A 12,889-nucleotide genomic window follows, 5' to 3' on the forward strand; every position below is an offset into this window, starting at 1 on the left:
TCACTTTCTTCTCCTAGAACGAAAATATTTGCTGCTAATGATGACAATGGCTACCATTTACTGAGCAAGCTCCCCCTGCCAGTTTCTGTGCTGAGAATTGAACACCTAAGTCTTCGTGTAAGCCTTACACGACATAGATCCTGTTATTTTCATTTTACTGACCAGGAAACTGAAGCTCAGAAATATAGAGCCATTTGCCTGAGGTCCCATAGCCAACACTTGCTGGCTCAGGATCTGAACTGAAGCCACCCTCCAGGCTCAAGGTCCACTAGTACTATCTCTGGTAAGGTTTCTCCGAAGGGGACTGGCAAAGGATTAACAAATATATTTAAAAATTAAACACTATTACGAGTTCCTCATCTGGCAGAAAACAACCCTCTTTCTTTCCTCCCCCAAAAAGAGTGGATGGATGAAATGGACAGACAATACACAAAAACAGAAATACCGACAAGAAAAAAAGTTTACCACCTTAGTAATCTAAAGAAATACAAATTGAGATAACAACTGTGCATTGCTTTTTGCTAATCAGAATGGAAAGATTTTTAAAAAAATAGTTATATTAAAAGCCTGGGGCATAATTTCTTTAATTTACTCTTAATTTGTAGCTATTGTCTCCACAAGATGGACTTTCCGTTTTCAACTCAACACGGGTTAAGGTTGCATGGTTTATTACAAGGAGCAATAAACATTTTATGATAATTGTGAAGGAAAGTGCAAAACAGTAAGGGGCCCAACGGAATGTGGGAGGTAGCCCCACCTTGCTTGTCGCTCTAGCCCCGCGGCGCCGCTCTGCTGGGGATCTGGGGCTCCGTGGTGGGTGCCAGGGGCTCCGTGGGTTGGCCCCTGGCCACGGGGAGTGGGGTGCGCCGTGGGGACCACAACTCCCAGGCGCCCGCGCGCCCGCCTCGCCCCGACCACGTGACCGCGCGGCCCGAGTCTTGATCCCGGCGGCTGCGGGACGGACTCGGAGCCTGGAGTCCGGAGCGAGCGGACCTGGGCCCGGCGCCCACCTGGGGCGCTCACCATGGAGGTGAGTTAGGGCGCCGCCGAGAGCCACGGACGCAGGGTTGGCGGCTGGGGCGGGGCCCCTCGAGCAGCAGCTCCGGCCCCCTCCCCGCGATGCCCTCGGGCTGATGAGGAGGTGTGTTGGCAGCATTGTCAACAGTGGAAACAGGCTTGCGGGGACGCGAGAGGCAGACCTGCGCTGGCTTTGGGATTTTCCTTTTATTTGTCCCTCCTGCTGGGTATCAGTCCGGCTTAACGAGCAGGTGTTGGGCGCGGTGGGTGAAGACAGGACAATCCGGGGGTCCTCTGCCCAGGGCACAGTGACTTGGGGAGATTCCGGGAAGGCTCCCGTGAAGGAGGAAGGCTCGGTGCATTCAAGCCCACGGCCGGCTGCTCACACACCGGGCACACACCCCCGGGCACGTTCCCTGGCTTGGCAAGTTCGCGGTGTGATTCTTTTCAAGGAAAAAAAAAAAAAAAAAAACCCAGCTACTTTCCCTACATTTGAGTCAGAAATCGCGTTTCAGAGCAACTAAGAGTTAGTTCACCTGGGCTGAAGAGAATGCGCTTGCAAGACTCTTTGGTCTTTGAATTAATCATCCTTTTCTTTATCCCTTGAAGAGTGTCGTAGACTTTAAGATACAGGAAGGCAATACAGTTTATTTCGTCAAACGCCCTACCCCACCTCCTGTCGGTCCTTTAAAAGGGGAAATAAATGGGAAAGGCTTGTGAAAGGTTCCCCAGCCAGTCCCCTGCAGAATAGGGGCCTTAACCTCCCCCCAAACTCTTTGGTTTATCAATGACGGAGCTTTTCTTCAAGTGTAAGTAACCCCAAAGGAGAAAAAAAAGAAACCAAGGCCCATGATCGCTCTCTCTTCATCACAGTCCCTCCCTGCTGGGCGTGGGGCCCTGAACACCACACAGATAAAAGTTCAACTCAGTTGCTAGAGGCTGAGATTCATCCTAAATGGGAGACAAGATTAGAGCCCTGCCCCTTGGGTATCTGAGCACAGGGCTCTCTAGTGAAACACTGCAGCCCCAAGTCAGAGCGTGTTTATTTGAATCTCTTTCTGCAGCGAAAAGGCACCAGTAGGTGAGGCGGTGCCCCTCCTGGGCTCCTCACTCCTCACCAGACCCTCTGAGGTGGAACCAGACCCTCTGGGTGGGCACTTCCAGCTTGGAACATACTGGACTGTCCATCTTCCCCCGGCAGCCTCCTGCTCCTCGTGCTTCAGAAGATACCCTAGCCAGTGGCCTCCCTGGCTGGGTTAGGTGTCTCCAAGGGGTCTTCCCCGGCACCACCCAGGAGGCTCCCCTGTGCATCCCTCTGGCTGACTCCATAAACCCTGTGTAATGACCTGTTCACTTCCCTTTCCCCTAATAGACCGTTAGCTCCGGAAGGGCCAAGGACTTGTCTCACTCATGTGTCTCTAGTATCTGCCCCCCCAGCACAACAAAAGTCTATGTTGGTTGGTTGAACTAATTTGACTGTTTTGTAGGTGTTCAGGTCTATAGCAAAAGCTGTGTGGGGCAGCTGAGATAGCTGGCCCAGGCCCAAGGCTGACAGAAGGAACCCAGCTAGGGAACCTCTCTGATTAATTAGCCATCGGGCACATTCCAGCCATGCCAGCTGCTTGACCAGGTGAACTCAGACAAGGGGGAATGGTGCCACAGCTCCCTCCACCCCCAATACAGAGCTGTGCCAGGGGTTTCTGCTGACCCCACTGCAGAGGTAACGTTAAGGCTTCTGCTGAAGTTGAATGAGTGCAACTCCAGAATAAACGGAGTTTCGCAGGAATCTTTGTACCTGTTTTTGTGTATCTTCTGTGCACATTTTGCCATGTCAACAATATTCTTTTTGAAATCTTAATAAAGGATATCATGGCATAGTAGGACTCAAAATGATTTTTAATTTCTTTTTGGTGCTGTTCCAGCTTTTTACACTGAACAAGTACCACTTTCATATGACAGGGATAAAAAGCTAGTTTTATTTTTAAATTCTTCCACCTGATTTTTGAGAGACTGCCTAGGTTCTTCTTATGAGGTTTTGAACAAATCCCTTCCCCTCTTGGAACTCATTTTCCCCATCTGGAAATGAGATGAGGGTAGAGAAGAGCTGCAGTTGGACCAGATCAGTATTTTTCACACTGAGTTTCAACAGAACTCGGCCCTTTCTGTCCTCTCCACCCAGAGTCCTGTGTTCTATAGAGTGTGATTATAAGGAAGATTTTATTTGCCAGTGTTCCCTGGGGAAAAAGCTCTCTGAGAAAATAAAATCGTTCTTAAAAGTTCTCATCACACACACACAAAAATTGTAACTACGTGGGGTAATGGGTGTTTACTAGACTTACTGTGGTGATTACTTTGTGATATATACATACATTGAATCATTATGTATACCTGAAACTAATATAATGTAGTATGTCGATCATGTCTCAATTTAAAAATCTCTGAGGATACTTGTAGCACTGACGTTTGCGGATTCTAAGACATTGGCCATTGTCTTAGAAGGCAAAGCCTTCCCAGCTGACCCCAAGTTAGCCAGCGTCTCTTTAAGCTGGGTGAGCACTAATTTGCAGAGGTGCTTCTGCTGGCTGAGGTCTTACCTGGTGAGGAGAGGAGGACCGCTCCTGTCCTGAGAGGGTGAGCTAACGGATTGATCCATCTGGCTTTAATTTTGCCAAACAGCCATTACGCCTGGTGTGGCCATGTAGAATCGCCGTCCAGGTCCCATCCTACAACAGGCAGCACACCCAGCGTGGCATCCAACTAGACCTGGGTTTGAATCCCAGCCCTGCCAACTTCATAGCTTTGTGGACTTCAGCAAATTACTTAACTTTTCTGAGCCTAGCTTCCCCATTTTTCTTCCTCTGAGATGGGCCTAATTGTCCCTGTCACACAGAAGACTTGTGAAATGAGATGATTATGAAAAACCCTTGGTGCCATGTCGAACACAGGCGCTCTATGAGAAGAGGGTTCAGACAAGCACAGCACGTTTATGGCATCTACCGTCATTCTTTCTATAGGGCTGTGAGCTCATCGAGGGCAGAGACAGTAACCATTGTCCATAATGCTAGGCCCAGAACTGTGCTCAACAGATGTCTGGTAAACACGTGAACAGATGTGGAGTGCCCATTAAAGACAGCTGCTCCTGGGCCCCTCCAAGATACACACCACTGCAGCAGAGAGGCTGGGGGTCCCGGGCGTAAGCAGAGGCAGTCGTTCCTCAGTGTAGTGCTTCCCCATCGGGTTTGGAGGGCATGGAGGGGACATATCAGCATGACCTGAGAGTGCTGTGACCTGCTTGGCCCAATGAGGATGCGCACTCCAACACCTCACTTTCACCTGGAGCAGCTTAATTACAGCTCTGCTTCTTACCCACTGTGGGATACTGGGCAAGTCCCTGCCCTGTCTGGCTTCAGCTGGCCTTGATGACCACTAGCGGCCCTGCCAGCCCTTAAGTCCAGTGACCCCATTTTTCTGAGTCTTTAAAGGAGGCTGCTGGAGCGCATTAGGGACCACAGCTTCCACTGCCCTAAGCTCCCCTGTGATGCAGATTCCCTTCTCTTTCAGATGCATTTCTTCTTCTCAGATAAGGTGGTGCTTCTATTTGATTTCTGGAGTGTCCACAGTCCTGCAGGTAAGAATTGGGAAGCTTTGTAGCTCCAGGCAGTGGAGAACCTGGCTTCTCTTTATTGGTGTCCTTTGTGGGCAGTTAAGTGAGCCGACTCCTCTTGCGTAAACATTGAATAGGAACCCTGCATTTACGATTCCATTTGCAACCACTGCCCTTCCGATTGCAAAGGGTTCCATTAGCTCACGGATCTTCACAAAGGCCCAGCAAGAGGCCGGGATGCAGCTTTTCCCTCTATTACAGGGAAAGTAACTGAAGCCCACAGAGGGGAAGAGACTTGTCCAGGGTCACACACCAAGTAAAGAGTAAGGGTCAGAGCTGAAACTAGATTAAGGCCTCCTACCACCTCCCTCATCCATGGTTCACTGTCCAGCATCAGCTCAGAAGTCCAGAGCAGCTGCTGCAGCCTTGGACCTGAAATGAGACACCAATTTGAAAGAGAAGGGTATTCCTTTGACTTGAAAAAGGCAGTTTGGCACTAATTCATGATGGTGTTATGTTTCAACTTAAATAACTGCATCTTAAAAATAGACTGGGAACGACCCAGATGCCCATCATGGCAGGTGCTGATCAAATAAATTATGGTTATCCCTACAGTAGGTTACCATTCCAGTAATTACTGCAGAGTAAACCTAGTGGCTTAAAACAACAGCAGTCATTTTATTGTTCTTCCTCACGGTTCTCAGTTGACTGGACTCAGCTCAGCAATCCTCAAAGTCTCACCTGCAAGTATAGTGAGTGGCCGGAACTAGAGTTATCCTGAAGACTTCCTCTCATGTCTACTGATTGGTGCTAGTTGTTAGCTAGAACCTCAGCAGGGGGTGTTGGCTGGACACCTACCTGTGGTGTCTCCTATGGCCTGGGCTTCCTTGTGGCAGGGTGGCTGGGTTCCAAGAGCAAGTGAGTGTTCCGGGAGCACAAAGGGGAAGTGCATGGGAGTTTTAAGACTGCCATGGAAGTCACATAGCATCACTTCCCCTTAATTGACTGAGGCAGTCACAGAAGTTTTTTCAGGTTAAAGGGGAGGGAACATGGATCCACCACTTGATGGCAGGAGTATTGACATTGTAAGAAGAGCATACGGGGTGGAATATAGTGAGGTGGCCATCTTTGGAAAATAAAAACTAGCACAGATACTGTGAAGCCACAGAAATAAGGCAGATCTGTGTGAACTAAGGGGAACCCATTATGAACCCATGTACAGTTGGATGGTGACATCAGATGCAGAACGGCATGCATAGATAGGATGCTGTCATTCGGACGTATAAAGGCTTATCTATACATTGAGCACGCCAAGAAGGCTATAAAGGGAATTGCTACCAGAGGCCGCTCAGGGGAGGGAACTGGGGTTTAGGAGACTGGACTGGGAAGATGATTTACTGTGTTTCCCCCCAAAATAAGACCAGGTGTCATTTTAATTTTTGCTCCAAAAGGCGCATTGAGGCGTATTTTCAGGGGATGTCTTATTTTTTCATGTACAACAATCTACATTTATTCAAATAGTCATGTCATCTTCTGGAACATCGTCATAATGTACTAAATGTGTCTGTCTAGCTGACAATCTTAACTGGGGCTTATTTTCGGGGAAACACGGTACTTTTCACTGTATACCTTTGTGCACTGTTTGCGTTTGTACCAAATGCATGCAATTACCTGTAATTTTATATTTTAAAAACCTGTCTCTTTTGAGATGATTTCTGCCTGGGAGCCCAATAAAATACTATAGTTGGACCATTTAGTATCCATCCACTCGTAAAACAGAAATAGCAATTAGCAGTTACTTTTACACAACAGCTCTAGTGAGCACTTAATATTTTCTGTAAAATAACTTACTGTTTTTTTGCCTCATTATGAAAGTAATACACAGTAGAAACTTTGGAAAATTAGGTGAGAAGAAAAACGTCCTGTATCTGAATTTGCTGAGATAATTATGACTCCTTTGCTGTATCTCCTTCCTTCCAGACTTTTCTGTGTACATACGCGTAAACAGGACCTGGCGATACATGTTCTTCCCTTAACAATAAGTCATGACTGATTTGTGCCACCTGCAGGGGGAGCAGTTGGGGGCCATTGTATATGGCTTCTGGCTTTTCAAGGCAGTTACTCTTCCTGATCTCAAAGCCACACTCCAGTAGGCCAACCCTGCCAAGAAAGTGCTAGAAGGGGAAAGACACAGTGAGGAAGTTCTAAGCCCCACGTAGATGGGGAAGAAGCAGCAAGAGAGAGAGAGATGGAGTGGATTCGGAGGGAGTGGGTGGAGATGCTCTTCTGCCTCGTGTGCCAGGTCCCGGGGGAGTTGCTGGACGGGGAGCGGTGCTTGCCTGGCCAAAGTCTCTGCAACTCAGCTTCCTTTGACAGGCATGGCTCTGTCGGTGTTGGTGGTTCTGCTCCTGGCTGTGTTGTATGAAAGCATCAAGTTTGGTAAAGCCAAGCTGCTCCACCAGGCTCTGGTGAGCATGCCCATTTCCACCAGCCAGCAGCTCATTGAGGAGACAGACCAGGATTCTTCAAGCTCAGAGTCATCCCCAGTCAGCGGCACCTGCCTCAGGTAATAGGCACCGGACGGGGGGAATGGGCAGAATACTCACACTCACCCCGAGAGGTCGGCTGGGCTGAAAGGGCATTAACCCCACTTCACAGAAAGGAAATCGAGGCCCAGGGAAGGACCAAGACTTGCCAGAGTGAAGTGAACCTGATGCCCAGGCCAGAGCACTTGGGAGGCTCAATCTTCAGAATTCTGGTGCAGGCCTCAGGCTAGCGACACGGAGGTGCAGCCAGGCCTCCCCTAAGTCTCAGCAGACTTCCTTAGGTGACAAAGGCTTCCAAATCCAGGCTGGAATCTGCAGCTGTCCTCACACAAATGCTAAGAATCGCTGTCAGCAATGTATCCAACTCGGTCGGGGAACAGCCTCTTTTTTTCCTTCCCATTTGGGGCCCCAATTCTGCCCTCTCCCCAACTCCCGCTGTGTGTATAACGAGCCTGCCTGCTCCTGACATGGGTGTCTCGAATATTCACAACCATCCTGCAAGGGAGGTATTCATATTTCTGTTTTACAGATGAGAAACTTAAGTTCAGAGAACTTAAGACATTTGTGCTAAGGCAGTGAGAGAACTAGGAACTAATCTGTCACCAAAGCCCATGTTCTTCCCATTGTAATATTGCCTTACTGATTTTCTATTATCCCTTATCAGACACAGATTACATATTTCATTTTCCCTTTTTGCCTACGATACCAGGAAGCTCAGAGCTAAATGTGGTGGTTATTCTAGGTTCCTTGTACAAGTGCCTCTCTCCTATCAGTGGTTTCTGATACGTCTCTTTAAAAAGAAGTCTCTCCTGGGTTAAGCATACAAATGATAAATAAGCTGGTTCTGAAACTCATCTGTTCTTCCTACTTCCTGACACCAACGCCCAGCTTTCAGCTCATTACCAGCATTAACTTGCCTCTCCTTTGTATCTAGGTGGTTTTTGTGTCACTTTGGCCAGTCTCTAGTCCATGTCGCTCAGGTGGTCCTCGGCTACTTCGTGATGCTGGCTGTAATGTCCTATAACACCTGGATTTTCCTCGGTGTGGTCCTGGGTTCAGCCGTGGGCTACTACGTAGCCTACCCACTTCTCAGCATGGATTAGCCGGAGAGGGCTGTGCAGGCACTGAGGGCTGCAGAAAGCTGGGGCCCCCTCTTCCACACATTGTACTTCCAGCCCCAAGTCTTTTCTCTTCTGATGGCTGTTCCTCGCCTCCCTCCCCGCTCCTGGGAGCTTTCAGCTGAAGCCAGCACTTGATCCCTGGAGTTCAGAAGCCATTACAGCTACCTCTCCTCAGAGAGACAGCCCAGGCCTAGTCTTGTACCTTGGAAGGCTGCTGTGACCAGCAGGAGAATGGAGAGAACAGCACCTGGGAGAAGGATTGTTGAGCCCATGACTTAACTGTGTGACTCAAAACATAAGAATTTCCAAAGATCTTCAGGATAGGGAGATGGGTTCTGGGTGAAGGGCACAGAACCTGGATACCCTTTGCTCTCCTGATTTGTGCCTTATTTAGAGGAGCATCTTCTATTGGACTTCCTGACCTCTTCTGTCTTTTGGGGGACACAGACCAAGCTGGCTTCTTTTTCTCACTTTTTCTGCCTTGGGAACATGTGAAGATTGCCCCTTCTGTGGATCATGCTGACAAACTAAGATTTTTCATTTTTTTCCCACTGAACTCCCGCTTGGCAATTTTGCACAATACAAAATTTTAAATGAAATGACTTCATTTTATTCATGATGGATGGCAGCATCTTCTGGGACCTGTTTCCCTTTCTTAGGGGGCGGGGGGTAAGTGACAGGTTAAAGGCAGAGAAGGACTGTTATCAAGGCTCTTCTGGATGGAGGGAGCTCCTCCCATCAGACTGCACCGACTGCAGGAGGAAGATTTGGGTGTCTGGGAGCTCATCCTGGCCTTAACGCCCCCTTTTATCCTGACCTTTTATGCAGAACAGAGAACTGCACTGAATGACATTCAATACTTAATGGTCTCTATTTATTACTTACTGCTCACCCATAACAAACATGATTCATTCACTAAAATACTGAGTAAGCCACGGGGGGGTATGGATTGAAGATGCAGTTAAGCCATTGTATAATAAACCAAATAAACCAATAAACCAAAGCATTGCATTTGTAGAGTTACCCTATTTGCCCGAAAATAAGACCTAGCCGGACAATCAGCTCTCATGCGTCTTTTGGAGCAAAACTTAATATAAGACCCGGTCTTATATAAGACCGGGTCTTATGTTATAGTAAAATAAGACCGGGTCTTATATTAATTTTTGCTCCAAAAAGACGCATGAGAACTTAATGTCCGGCTAGGTCTTATTTTCAGGAAAACTCGGTAGATGTGACCCTCCAGATATTTGAACCTCTTCCCTTTACAGAAAAGGAAACAAGAGACCCAGGGAGAAAAAAATCACTGCTGTGTAATGTAATATCTATGCTCAAGTACCTCATGGACTAGATGAAAGATGGTCTTAAGCTCTGGAATTAAAAAAGAAATACATTTTAATAAATATATATTTTTAAACAGTGTGGCTGTTCTCCTGTTTCTCCTCATTCAAGTAGCAAGCACACGTAACCCTGATGACACCTGCAGGAGCTGAATGGGGCGAATGGAGCTGGTCGTGCTGGCTATAGGGCTGTCTGAAGACTGAGTCTGTCCATCTGCTATGAAGAGGACCACTCTGTGGTCAGGGAAGTCCGGCCCTGAAACACTGTGCCCACAGGCCGGCGCTCCACAACACCAGCCTAATCAGAAGTCATTCTTCTGTGCATGTAACAAATACTGATTGGGTGCTATGAGAAAAACAACTGTCAAACGGACTATCAACCTGGTGTTGGCACAACTATTAGCACGTTCTCTCCCTGAGGGCAGAAGCAAAAATGCATCAAAACCACGTTTTAATTTACAATAAGAAGGACCTGTAACAGTAAGTGTGACAATATGTGACATCACCTTCAGGATTGATCTGTACACTCTCCCCATATGCAGGGAATTGGAAAGCTGCTGAATGTCACAACAGGTGTAAGATTTCAAACGTCCAGTGTACTCTTACTGATGGAGCCTCAAGCATCCATTTATATGCCCTGACCAGCTAAGGCTCCCTCCCCTGGGGCACCACTGAGATGAGCTTCTCCGGGGATGTCCTACCACCTCTTCAATTTGGTAGTCTCTTTACATATGTAATACATTTAAGGCTTTACATATGTAATACAGAGAGGGCTTAAAAAAAAAAATCTGTGCTCTAGAGACTGATGACATGGTTAGACTCAGCAGGCATTTCAGCATCCTTCAGAGCCATGTCACAAAAGGCTGGTATTTTCTCTACTTAATTTTTAAAAAATGTAATAAACACCTATATAGTGCTTATTATTTGCCAGGCAGTGTTCTAAGCACTGCACAATTTTAACTTATTTAATCCTCACAAGGCAGAAACTATTGCTGTCCTTGTCTTAGAGATGAAGAAGCTGAGGTGCAGAGAAATTAAGTCACCCTAACAGGTGCAAAAGCCAGGCAGCCCGGCTGCCTGTCTAAATGGGGATAACTGTCTTCCGCAAGGGTTGCTGGAGATGAGACAGTCTGTGTAAAGTGCTTGACAACAGTGCCTATTTGTTAAACAACAAGTTTAGCCACTGGTAGTTGTGCCCGCCTCCCAGCCCCACATAGAGGAGACAGGCTCAGAGGAGGACGTCAGGCCACATCAAGTGGAATTCGGGTTCCTGTCTTATCAACATTTTAAATCAGAAACATTTTTGTTAGAATTATTCTACTTTTTGAAGGCTGGTTACATGGTCTTTGGAAGATCTTGGAAGATGTAAAATGACCACAGACATTTTTTCACTACTGTTTTCTTCACTAGTCCTGGCTCTGAGTTCAGAGGGAATGGCAGTTGCTCTCAAAGTGAACAATCGCTTAGGTACCATGACAGATGAGAATGGAATGTAGCGACCCTCCCACGTTCTCTGCATGGCTTCCTAGGGTGTAGGACCAATACTGCAGGAGCAAGTGGACAACAGGACTGGTCCTCAGACAACCACAATGCCCTAAGCCTTAATGCAGCCAGGATGAGCTGGAATAGCAGAGTGGGGACTTCCTTTGAATGCCGGAAGTTCCAGGATTGGGTACCACAGGGAATGTCACAATGATTTAATGCATGTTAACTGACCCAGAGCTGTTACAACTCCTACCCGTAGACTCCCAGAGAGGAGCACACACAGCCCTTAGAACCAAATTCAATGTCTCCCCAAGAGCTTGAGTCGTTTCATTACAGGTGTTTATTTTAGTTTTGTTAATTTCAAAGATTTAAGGCAGAGAAAAGATACATGTGCCAGGACTCAGGCAAGGCTGTTAACTGGGGTTCAGTCGGTGTAATCCACCCTCGGTTCTACCAGGGAGACCTCACCCCTGGTGACAGGCCGTGGTGCTGGGGCACAGCTGAGCATTGGGAGGCAGGTGGAGAAGGGCTCCCCACATCAGTGTGAGAGTTAGTGAAGAGAATAAAAGGCTTCAAAGAGGGCAGGACTCTTGTAGGTGACTGGCTAGCGGGGAACCTACCAGCCCTTCCTCCAAATGGGCTTCTGAGGCAGGAACAGGAGCAGCTGTTGACAACCCCAGCGTTCTGAAGACAGGCCCACACTCCTCTTCACCCGGCCGGGTGGGGCTCAGAAGCGGGCTAGCTCAGGCAGCTGAACTACTGTCCTCGGAATGCTCACCTTCGCCTCACCCTGTGGCTCACCTAGACCCAGGGCTGCCTGTGCAAAACCATGCTTAGGGAGAGGGGTCAGTAGAGACACCTTTGCATCAGTTTCCTGGGTCTTCATCCCAGCCAGTCAATGTCATCGTCATCGTCATCATCTCCAAAAAGGGGTGTCGGGGGCGGGCGTCCCTTCATGCTCTGACAAAACAGGAAAGAGTAGTCAGTCCTCACTTGTTCCCGCTCCAGATGGACTTCCCACCTGTGCAAGGTGAATCAGCTAACGTGCTCTGGCTCCGGGCTGGAAATCTGGTGTGTGGTTAGGGTTTCACTGCAAGGACTAACCGTGAGGCCGGTTAACCTAGGCTTCCAGATAAAGCTGAGACAAGAAGGCAGAGAAGAGAGGCAATCCTTCAACAGAGACAAGAAGACCAACTTTGTTTGGCTGATTTTGTCATTTATTTGTGAAACACACGTATTGATTTGACAGGTTTCCTCTCGCGGTAACGTACATATTTCATGTGGGGAAAGAAGGGTCGAAGAGGAGAGCTGGGAGTAGGAGAAAGAAACAGAAGTAGAGCGGCCCTACAGGGAGAGAGGATGCAGGAGGATGAAGGGAGGTACGGAAGAATACAGGCACGTTTGAAAACACATTGTTACGGCCTAAGGTGTCCTGTCTGGCTATGAACACGGCCCCGTCTGAGAGAGTCAAATTTAGAGGTTTGGCCACACTCCCACATGGAGAATCCCAAGAGATGAAAAAACCCAGGAACACAGGGCCACAGCCTCCCACCCCCCTGGTCTCATGGGCCCCTCCTTCAACTGCCTCTGACCAGGGGGGTAAGGGAGATTGACAGGCCATGGAAGATTGATGGGCCTCCTTTTCATGGCTGGAGCTCCTGGCCTTTTTCTTCTGGATTGGCAGGGAACAGGTCCCATGGGGGCAGCAGGGACTGACGCTAGAGACAGGCACACATTGAGTCTTCTCTGTCAAGGTACTTTCTGCCCTGGAGAGCTATC

At 48.1% G+C, this 12,889-nt stretch overlaps 2 protein-coding genes across 3 annotated transcripts in view; one reads left to right on the forward strand and one right to left on the reverse strand.

Moving 5' to 3' along the window:
- The first annotated feature begins 876 nt into the window (after positions 1 to 876).
- SLC31A2 (solute carrier family 31 member 2) lies at positions 877 to 9,377 on the forward strand. Its single transcript, XM_033123985.1, has 4 exons — positions 877 to 1,030; positions 4,579 to 4,645; positions 6,998 to 7,187; positions 8,102 to 9,377. Exons 1-4 carry the CDS (start codon positions 1,025 to 1,027, stop codon positions 8,268 to 8,270), a joined length of 432 nt encoding a protein of 143 aa, XP_032979876.1. The 5' UTR covers positions 877 to 1,024; the 3' UTR covers positions 8,271 to 9,377.
- A 2,050-nt stretch (positions 9,378 to 11,427) lies between these two features.
- Positions 11,428 to 12,889, reverse strand: part of FKBP15 (FKBP prolyl isomerase family member 15) — a 50,848-nt gene continuing 49,386 nt past the window's right edge. For both annotated transcript variants that reach the window (XM_033122630.1, XM_033122629.1), the window contains exon 28: positions 11,428 to 12,070. In XM_033122630.1, the coding sequence (XP_032978521.1) occupies positions 11,993 to 12,070 (78 nt within the window). In that variant the 3' untranslated portion in view covers positions 11,428 to 11,992. The remainder of the gene's footprint in view (positions 12,071 to 12,889) is intronic.

The sequence above is a fragment of the Rhinolophus ferrumequinum genome, chromosome 12, assembly GCF_004115265.2.
Source record: "Rhinolophus ferrumequinum isolate MPI-CBG mRhiFer1 chromosome 12, mRhiFer1_v1.p, whole genome shotgun sequence".
NCBI lineage: Eukaryota > Metazoa > Chordata > Mammalia > Chiroptera > Rhinolophidae > Rhinolophus > Rhinolophus ferrumequinum.